General features: G+C 47.6%; 1 protein-coding gene across 1 annotated transcript; it reads right to left on the minus strand.

Moving 5' to 3' along the window:
* Positions 1-265: 265 nt before the first annotated feature.
* Positions 266-9,316, minus strand: LOC119404170 (uncharacterized). Its single transcript, XM_037670753.2, has 3 exons — positions 8,265-9,316; positions 7,286-7,702; positions 266-766 (listed from the first exon to the last, which is right to left on the minus strand). Exons 1-3 carry the CDS (start codon positions 9,231-9,233, stop codon positions 425-427), a joined length of 1,728 nt encoding a protein of 575 aa, XP_037526681.1. The 5' UTR covers positions 9,234-9,316; the 3' UTR covers positions 266-424.
* Positions 9,317-10,662: the final 1,346 nt, after the last annotated feature.

The raw sequence follows: 10,662 nt of genomic DNA on the forward strand, positions 1-10,662 counted from the left end.
CAGTCGCAGTACACGCCCGGTATTCGGGTGCGATATGGTTTCAATAGCACCGTGGGTGTATATGCATAACCTATTCACAGAATTCTGGTGTAGTCAAGCCCTTCGGGGAGCCCTTTTATGAAGCTGAGGGTAGATACGAAGGACAATAGTGAATCTTTGCAACGACAAACCATATCGTACTGCATAGCTGCTGCTGTAAAACCTCGGCAGATGCATAAGAGTCACCGTTGTCTTTTTCGTGGAGAACATCCATGTAAAGAAGAAAAAAACGTCATAATTCGCTATAGTTTGATAACGGAGCAGAAGGTGTCGGGTAGTGTTGGCTTTACCATCGCGACTTCACTAACCAGGCATTCAGAAAAAGGGAAGTACGTTTAAGGGCAAGGTAAAATAGTCTGATGAAAGCTAAAAGAGCAGGCATTCGCTAAAACTTGGTGTGCACATCCCGGTATTTGGGTTTCACGAGCCCGATGAATGTCTGCATCGTGCAGATGACGCATGGTGCGTCACTGAGCACGCGGCCGCACAGCACCGGTTCTATGAGTACATCATCCAGTTCATAGCGGAGTTCTTCAATCGTGTCAGCGTGACGAACCCACGTTAACCGCTGAAAGCTGCCGTCCGGGCCTGTGTAGTGGACGTGCAGGACCTTGAGATGATTCATGAAGGAGCCCAGCGATTGTATGTAGCCTTTCACCTGAAGAGTCTCGTGGTACGCGCATGACCGTAGGCACAACAGGCGCAGATTGTGGAGCTTCTTCAGGCTCTGTTCGAAAAGAAGCAAAATAAAATAGAGAAAGTCACGTAGATTCTTATGCATTTGCCTAAGACCGCTCGAAGGTGAAAGCGATATTTTTCTTCTCAGTCGAATGTACTGACCCCCCCCCCCCTTAAAGTTTGTTACTACACCCAACATTTTGCCCTTCCTCTGGGATCGTGCCGCCTTTGACCAAGGGCCGATGTCATGTGAGAACGTCATCATGCGAAGTCATATGATATGACGTCATAAAAAAATTCGGCAGATCCCACGTACCGCGGGAGTCGATGTTATGCGAAGCATGCGGCGGGAAAGTTACTGTGGCGTATTCTTTTTAGTGAGCGAAACGCTACGAAATGATGCTAAAGATTTATATAAATTTTATACGCACATATATATGCTGAACAGTCGCATATGTGTTATAAACCAGTTGTTTACAGTTGGGTAACGCTGCCAACGGCAACGTAGGTATTAGCAACACCAGAAGCGGTAAGCTGATATGTAGTGCTTGTCCGTTATCGTGGAGAAAGGACGCACGTTTCACGAACCCGTGTGCATGTGTGGAAGGGGTTCCTAACAGTTCTTGAACAAGGTCATCATCACCGTGATCAGTGAGCACTAGACGCTGGTCATAACTTGTTATCCGATCCGGTCGCGATCACGGTGGCGAGGGGTCCATGTGTAGTGAAGTATGAGTTATAGTACAGCTGTTAGAAATCGTGGATGCCTCGGTCATTTCCTCGACAAATTGTCTGTCCATAGCGCCGGCGACATGTCGGAATCTGAAGTCACCCATCGCGTTGGTGAGGTTTAGGCCGTTGAGGCTGGTAGGCATGGATAGGGCTACGTAGACCAACATGAGTGGATGGCGCTTGTCGTATTCGTAGCCTACCTGGGCGTATGTGACCTACATAGTCTAGTATACAAAGCGGCTGCCTATCAATCTGTCATCATCCTGGGTCAGAATGAGGTCATCGCCGAGCCTCGTAAGAAATGAAGAGGACACTGCGTCGTTCTGGCGGACTAAGTGCACTTTACGCTGCAATGATGTGAATATCATACGTAACTTTCGGTAATGTATTCCTCCGGGGTCGAGCAATGCTTCAATATAGCCTGCTGAATCATAGGAATACAAATGTAATGCTTATTAGACTGCTATAAAAGCGGAGCCAACACTGGAATTACGACGTTAACCCGATATGACGTCTATATTGTAGGACTACATAGAGTGTTTATTGCTTTCTTGTAAAATTAGATACCCAGCACCACAACCACAACTGACGTTGCACCGCCATTACGCCTGCATAGGCTGTTTTTCCAAACCAGTTTGTAGACCTGGCGTGGCTTTGTGGTACAATACCCGATTGCCACGCAGAATGCTTGGGTTCGATTCCTGCTTGGATCCTGATTTTTATTCTTTCCATTCGTCAGGTCAACGCTGCCGATGACGGTTTTTCTTAACTCTCGCATTTAAATTACCGATGTCTGTTCTCGCCGTTCCTGGGTAGATATAAACTGTCAGTCACCTGTGGCGCATACCCGTACACTGCGGCCGGTGGTAAACGGGTATGTGCCACACGTGTCTGGAGGAAAGGGTTTGACGACGCACGCGACAGGATTTGCACGTTATTCATGTCATGACCACACAATGATATTCGTCAAGTCATTTTACCCTCCCATGCTAATTTTGGTCTACACCAAGTTAAGGAGGCGATCACGAGAGCACCCAGACGTAGGCGGCTAGATAGATAGATAGATAGATAGATAGATAGATAGATACGTAGATAGGAACGTTCAAAGTGCCAGAGGTTCGCTAAAAAATGCTTCGCATTTAATACATCATGATGACGTCACCAAGTGACACCATATGATGTTTATATGACGTCCTATCGTGACAGCATCGCGTCCCAACATTTTGCATCAGCCGTGTTGACGCCGACGACACGATGGTCACTTTTCGCGTTTGATGAGGCACCCAAGTCTTTCGCCTTAATAATAACAAAATAAGCAAGGCTCTCAGATTTCTGAACCAAAGTGCCCAAACTAGGTGACCTGCGGATGCTGCGGCGGGTAAGCGTGGGGGAAGAATCTTATTTTAAACATTATGCGGCCAAATATGCTCACTCAAGGAAAGTATGGTAATATTGTAATCACTTGGGTGAAGTATCGTACCGAAGATATTAATCATTTTCGTTGTTATCGTGAAAAAAATTTACGCCACGAAGGAGCTAGGCCCCGATTTGTGCCGACATGAAATTTATATAAATGGCACGCTTCGTGTCTGCCACGTGCTTCTGCACATGATCCCGATATAGCGCTCATTGGGCGGCTGTTTCTGAATCTAAATTGTGCTCACATTTTGTTAACTAATAAAAAAATAAAGGTAGTCTCACTAACCACCATACTGAAACGTTAGACATGCCATTTCAATAATTTCGTATGTTTTCATGCCGATTAATATACATAATTTCCATATATGTGGCTTACGTTTCGATAAGAATATTACGGAAACACGAGCAATTGTTGGAATGGCGTTTCAGTAGGGTAGTTGACATAATGTCTATGACGAACGGTTGCCTGCCACGGTGGTATAGTGGTTTAACTCCTTCGCTTAGTTTTCATTTCAATAAACAAAAAAAAAGATGAAGTACATAAGTGTGCATTACACAGAATGGCAGTATCAGAGTAAAATAATTTATAAAGTTGGATAAAACGGGGCGGGAACGTATGGCGTGCCACGCTCGACCAATGCCCCAACGACCTTCGAAAACATGGCCCAGTAAGGACCTCCAAAAGAAGTCTTTCGGTCGTGAACCATTGGGCTAGTTGGCGGCACATTTCCAGGACGAAGAGCGAAAACCTCCTCGATGAAAAACTACACCAATGAAAGGGACACAGGACTGACTGACGTCTTTCTTGGAATTGCTGTCACCCTTTTGTCGGTGTGTTATTTATCGACCGGCAAAGTGTTTTGTTCTTGATCCTAGAAAAGTCTTTCGGCGTTTCACTAGGAACCCTTTTTTGGAGCATTGAGGTAAATTAACTATACATATTCCCAACGATCAAAAACGGACATCTGTTAGACATATCTTGGATACCTGTACAATGTTTGAGAATATCATGCAATCGCCGTACAAGGCGAAAAGCCCGGCGCTGCTGAGAAAACAAATAAGGTAGTACACTCACTGCGCAGGAATGCCGTCGTGAGCAAACCATTTCCGCTAGAGGCGCCATAATAAGATTAATTCAAAGCAACAATGCTTGTCTCACACCTGATGCAACGGTTTTATTAACTGATACGGGCTATTGCATTATTACTGTTAATTTACAGATGGATATTGTTCATTAGATATCGGTAACGTCAATCCTAATCAAACTTATTTTAACATACAAATAATGTTGAGGACCATGGACAAAAAGCCAGTAAGGCTTGACGTGACCATTGCCCCGTTTCACACGGAGCAATAAAACAACTGATGAGCACAGTTTAACAGGAAAAAATGAAGAATGGGGCAACAAAAAGTGATTTTCAGAGATACAGCTAGGTCATCAGTACGCTACATAAAACACAATTGTCACAAAAAAATAAATCGTTAAAAATTATTGTAATTAGATACAATTATTATTGTCGTCTAGGTACAGTAATTAGATACGAACTCTGTTTTTTTAGCTATCGTGCTTGCAAAATAACGTTCAGCAGCGTCCACCTCCCACGCGACCTCCGCCTGCGGCGTAAAAAAAAGTGCAGATGTTCAGCGGTATGCTAGGCTGCCACGGCTACTTGTTCATGAGCCAAAACCAGTATTTCGCGGTGTGATATCTCGCCTTATTTCGCCTGATAAGATGTGACGCATTCGAGAACGAAACAGTGCATATTTTCCGTGCGGGCACGACGCCGTATGTGTCCTTACTGGAGCCGGGTTGCAACTGTTTTCAGTCTGCGCAAGGGGACGAGGTGAGTGCTTGAATACCGCTACTTTCGCAGCGTAAAGGCAGAGCGTATTTCTGAGAGAGCTTAGAAGCAGTATGCTGCGTTAACATCACATGCTGAAGCGGGCGTCAATTTCGTTCGTTCGGCACCCGCCTCCAAGCAATTACTGTTGGTTAATTTAGAGAAAAAATATCACAGTTTCGCTGCGAGGGCGAAGCAATGAATCCGATGGCAACAAATTGGAGTGTTATACGAAGCAAGGCTAGCAGCTAACACTTTTGGAACGGATCTCGCGTGACTCTACATAACGCTGGTGTAAGGGTATACGGCCGCTCCAGGGAGCGAAGCGGTTTTTGTGCTGGCTGACGTAAGGCGAAGTAAGCAGGGAGAGCACAGCACGTATAGGCTCCCCAAGCATCGCTTAGTAGCGCTGCTACACTTGACAGGCAGCGCCATCACTGGCAGAAAAGTAGAAACTGGGAGCAAACAACGCGCGTTTTTCCTTCTCTCCGCCGCGCTGCCGCTCGCTTCTGTGCACGTGCAGAGTTCTTGCGGTGCCTCACAATGTACCTCCTGCAGTGCAGTTTCAAAAAGGACTCCCAGCTGGACAGGCACTTCCGACAGGCAAGCTTAATGAAAGGAGAAAGGTTCGTCAATCACGTTTACGGTGAAGAGCAGATGATCGACGACAACGACGCACGACTAAACGCGAAATGCATTTTAAGGGCGAAGCTCCTTAAGGCGGCACCCGTTCGTCCCTCGTAGTCGTAGTCGTAGTAGTCGTAGTGCGTAACCAGTCTTACGCTTTGACCTCCAAGGTGGTGCCGGTGGGAGATTTTTCCTGTGCGTTGTTGAACAATAAAAAATTCGCAGCGTGCGCGTTAGCTAAAAGCCGACTTCTTCTGTCTCTCATTCCCATTAGCAGCCATTGTTTACCTCCAAGGTAGTGCCTGGTGAGATTTCTCCTGTGCGTGATTAAACAATAAAAATTTTGTTCAAAACGCCGTTGATTGATGAAATAAACCAACGAAAGACGCCAGATGTTTTGTAAAGGCAAAAAGAAAGAACGCCAGATGTTTCTAAAGCAAAACGAAAAGACGCCAGCTGCTTAACGAAAGACGCCAGATGTTTTCTAAAGCAATGGTTTTCTAAACAATGAAGATTCACAGCGTACATGTAAAATTAAAGTGAGCTGCAAGTCGTCATAACTCATGGAACCTTTAGTAAAAACGCGCCCGATCTCACGTCGGTGATGATGTACTGGGCAGAATTCACGGAAGATTCACGGTTTACCGATGAACCTCCGCAGCTTCGCCCACTCATCATCATTCACTCCGTGGATATGCTGTGATTTTTTTCAAGTTGCGATAACACCGTGTAGGACGTATACCTCGAGTTAAGTCTCATTCTGTCATGTTCAACATTCATAGTTGTCCGTATGCACTGCGAAATGAAGTCGTGCACGCTACCGGTGTTCTGCATTGTAGAGTATGAAGCATATGATTGTTGTTTTGACATGGCATGCTTGTAGTAGCAGCCGTGTACTTTCGTGAAGAAAAGTTTGCGGCGTGCGAAAGAAAGAAATTATACGGTCATGATACTAGAAATGCTTGAGAAGTCAAGTCCTCCGTACCGCTGGAGCATCACCCGCCGATTCAGACGCGATGCAGCTAGCTGAGCTTTAACCACTGTGCAAGTTAAACTGCTCGCCTTGTTTTTTCGGCTCCCGCGTCATGCTTGAACTCTTTTTTTTTATGAGAGTATCGTCTTTACAGGCGAATAAAAGCTGCTGCTCCAACGCGGCCAGAAAATCGCACAAACACAGAAGATACGCTAGTGCAAGGTGGCAACTGCAAAACATGTATTAAGCACGATTTACATTTAGCGGCTTATATATATATCACCCTACTAAAGCGACAAAAAACAAAGGAAACCAGCCGAACAATGTCAAAGTTTGCTGAAAATGCACAGACGTTCTTTCCGGCGTGATAATGCAGCCTTTCCGATGCGTAAATAGCAGGCGCCCAACTTTTTACAATCTGCCGAGTTCACTTGAATTCAAGCAACCGCACAACGCTAACCGCGGTACAACGCGAGTGTGAACGTTCGACAACGACGGGTACGTCTCACGAACACGGGGAATCAAAACACAAAGTTGTTTCACCTACAACCGTAACTCGACTTTCACAATGCGAGAAGACAGCGAGTAATGATTACTGCAGTCGCCGTGTGCATGCGCCGCGTTACGTAGTACTTATTCATGTAGTGGAAACGAACGAAAGCAATGAACTCAGAAAGCCAAAATAGAAGGCGAGACAGCGCTTTGAGCTAGAACATACTTGATTTTCCTTACTGCGGTGATCCACGCTTGTCGCCCTTATTTCTCGTGCGACATGCCCGGGAACCGATACAGTTTCACACGTGAATCACGTGCGTTGGTGTTGTCTGCACTGTTATGGCAGCCCACGGCACAGCAATACTTCGGACCTCACTTCCACTTTTGAAATCTTTTTTAAATTGCTCGTTGTGTATCCGACTTTCCACATGTGTCGTATTTATACACTAAAAACGAAGAAACGCTGCATTGTACTACGTACATTGTACAACCTCGCGTCGAACTGCATGTTGTCGTAGCCAAGAACCAAGCAGCGCAGTCTTTCATTGAACACGAGCGGGTCTCCCAGCTGTTCAGGCGCGACCATACTGCTGCCGCCCATGCGCAACTCTCGCACGTTGCAGCGGCTGAGAAAGTCCAGCGACTTGAACCGGGGCACCCCTACGAACGTGAGACGTCCACCGTTGCGACCGACACTCAGCTCGGCCGCGTCTTTGGAGCTCAGCTGGAGGTCCTGCTGGCAACGCGAGCACCGCAGGACGTCGCTGTAGACGCGGACGTCCAAGTCGTTGAGGAAAGGGCAGGCGACCGTCAGACGCCTCAACGAACCGAGTCGCTGAACACCGCAGGGCGACAGCGAGAGAGCCGTTAGCCACGTCAGCCCAGCGTCAAACAGCACCTGAATGGGCATGAACACAGTAATGAATATGTATGTACATCTTTTATTAGAATGCCCATCGATATCGCCAACGAAGCCAACAGCTGCTCTTAGATTTAATGGCACTGGACCCTAAGCCCTTCAGCCTCCTATAATTCCAAGATTAATGAACAATAAATGCCTTCCAAAAACGGGCACCTTTAGCCGTAAAGAAGTCTCTAGAAGCTAGGGGTCTGCTTGGGAATTATTCAGAAAACCTGTTGGGCCAACATATACTGTGCCCCTTTGACTTGACTTTGTCAATTTCAGTGGTGTTATACGTGACTGGACGCTGTGTAAATATTTTCTATACGGGGTTCGTTGACTGCACTTTATGTGAACTAGTGTTATGTCACTGGACTGCGTATTGGGTTGTTTTTCGTGTTGCTACATGAATGGACTTAAATTATCTCTTCCTAAGTGGTCGTTATGTATTTTTTTAATGCTACGATTTTCAGGAATTCTATTATCTGTTATAAGAAGTTGCCGGCGTTATGAAAAGGGCTCCTAAACAACATATAATTTAAAAAAAAAGAAAACGCACCTCCGTCATGTCTAAGTCGGCGGCGCAGTGGAACGAGTTGACATTTAACTCGGTGAGATGCTCGTACTCTTCATACTCGACGTTGTTCCTGAAGTGCCGCAAGAAGTCAACCAGGCCCTCGTGGAAGGCGACGCCGGCGCACGGGTAATGCGTGTAGCTGGAAGGATCGATCAGGGCGACGCAGAGGTTCCTCACGTCGCTCCAAGTGTTCCTGACGCCGGCTTCGCGCATCATTTGCACAGCTGTGAGCCACCAAGGCACAACCACGACGGTCTCGCGTCCTGGTCGTAGAGGTCTCTGACGCATGGCGAGTTCGTTCATCATGAAGCAGTTCCAACTAGTGTGCGGCTTACGCGTGTACAGCACGTTGCCGCATATGGCGCCGCCCACCACGGGGCTCATGTATTGGGGCGAGAACAGGCAAGCCGTGGAAGGCACTTCGGACGTGAACGTGAAAGAGCTCAGGTGCTCGCGACAGTCCCACAACATCTTGCACTTCACGACCGCCTCGGCGAAGTTGCCGCGTAGAAAGTGGACGTGCAAGTGGCTGACGTTCACCGATATGTTCATCAGGCTGATGATTACGTCCATCCTTTCGATGCCGGACACCTCGACGTACACGTAACGAAGGTTAAGAAATTCTTCGGGCGATTCCGCCGTCGCGAGGCTGAAGCAAATTGAGCGGACCTGTTTCTCGGACATGCGCTCGTCTAGCGTGAACTCGACGGTATGCAGCGTCTTCTGCATCGGGAGTATGAAACGCAGGATGTCGTACGGTTCTGCCGAACAGGCCACGCAGCGAAGTGTCCGCAAGCTGGGGCACCCGAGTATTAAGCTTAACAGGGCGTCAGGGCTCCCGACCACGCAGTTTGTGAGCCGCAGTTCCCATACGCGGTCTCTGGGGCAAACCGACGTCAGATATTTTTCGAGCAGTTCCACTTCATCGGTGGTTTTCATACTGACGATCATGGCGGCACTTCACGATACCGTGCGGAAACTGACGTCAGATTGCCTGATGGTACTTTCAGCGCGATAGTGGGCACTATTCTGGTTGTTTCTTTGACGAATGAATCCGATTTCCCGTCAGCGTGCTATGACGGAAAGCATGCAGATGGGAAATGTTTCGTATCGAAACGAATATCTGGAGTAATATTAGTCATCTTGACTAGCATGTATTGAAACCAGCGAATTTCTAAGTTTTTTTCTGCCTGTGTGTGTGTGTGATTACACATTTCGCGAAGGTCAAGAAACTTGCAGAAAAGAAGGCGGTATGAACGAGATAGCCCAACGTAAATCCTTGGATTACGCTCATATACCCATCGGTGCCGTTCCTTTACGAGATAACGTGCGCCACATACGGGAAATACTTGAGCCAAGGCGTCACGGTGGTTATCTGTCTTGACAAGTGGCGCGAAAACAAATTAGGGCAATCTACAGGAAAGCGAAAACAGGCTTGCAGAAAACACGTGTGAATTACCTGTGCTCTGTCTAAAGTGCTTTGCTGCCGCTGGTAATAATGCAGAGCATATTGGGCTATTCCCAAGGAGATTAAAGGTTAACTAATATTTTAAGAGCGAATGCACTTTATAAGCGACCCCGAATCCGCCGTCATCCGCGCTCCTCCTCCTCCCCCTAGCAACGGCGCGAGGAGCGGAGAGGAGCGTCTGTAGCAACGGCGCAGCGACGTCACACCCCACGTGACTGCGCGCGCTCCGCCCCCTCACCGCGGTTTGCGCGGGCGCGCGCCGCTCCCCGCACCGCTCTTCTAGGTGGCATTGGTGCAGTGCTTCGCCGCTCCTTCTCTCGCCGTTCGCTCTCTCTCCTCCCTGCGCCCCACTCTCCCGTCCGCTGGCTGGGCGCCTCTCAAGAAGAAATGTGCGCTCGAGACGCCGCTGTGAAACGCCAACGGCGACCACAAGGCTGAGATTATGGCCGTCAGGTACAATGACAACACAAACAGGTGCTGATGAATGTGTAAATAAATGGTTACGGTACAAATCCTCGTCTCGTCATTAATTTACGCCATTAAAATTACTGCGCCGTGTACTCTCGGCGCAAGAAATGCATTCGCATTTCCTCACGATTCCCTTCGGGGAGGTGGGGGCATTTTTAACAGCGAAGCTCTTTAAGCCGGCCGTGATAACATTGGTGTGTACAATGTGCACAAAAAACCATCATCATCATGAACCGGCACGCGCTCTCTTCGTTCTCTTTGCAGTGAAGCTGTTTAAGTTATCGGTAACGTTCTCTGTCGTGCAAAAGTCCTCAGGTCTGTATGCTCCACAGGGTTTGGGAGAGCCCCACCACCGAATACAGGAGGTGCGAGCGTTAAACGAAACCTCTGCTTGGCGAAGAAATGGAGCACTTGAGAACCGTGAAAGAGAGAGAAAGAAAGACA

Source organism: Rhipicephalus sanguineus, chromosome 9, assembly GCF_013339695.2.
Source record: "Rhipicephalus sanguineus isolate Rsan-2018 chromosome 9, BIME_Rsan_1.4, whole genome shotgun sequence".
NCBI lineage: Eukaryota > Metazoa > Arthropoda > Arachnida > Ixodida > Ixodidae > Rhipicephalus > Rhipicephalus sanguineus.

Excerpts from the sequence above, each read along its gene's own strand:
- LOC119404170 (XM_037670753.2), bottom strand. The coding sequence starts at position 9,233 with ATGATCGTCAGTATGAAAACCACCGATGAAGTGGAACTGCTCGAAAAA. Across the intron at positions 7,703-8,264 it reads CCGACTTAGACATGACGGAG|GTGCTGTTTGACGCTGGGCT; the intron begins GTGCGTTTTCTT and ends ATGCCCATTCAG. Across the intron at positions 767-7,285 it reads TCGACGCGAGGTTGTACAAT|AGCCTGAAGAAGCTCCACAA; the intron begins GTACGTAGTACA and ends CTTTTCGAACAG.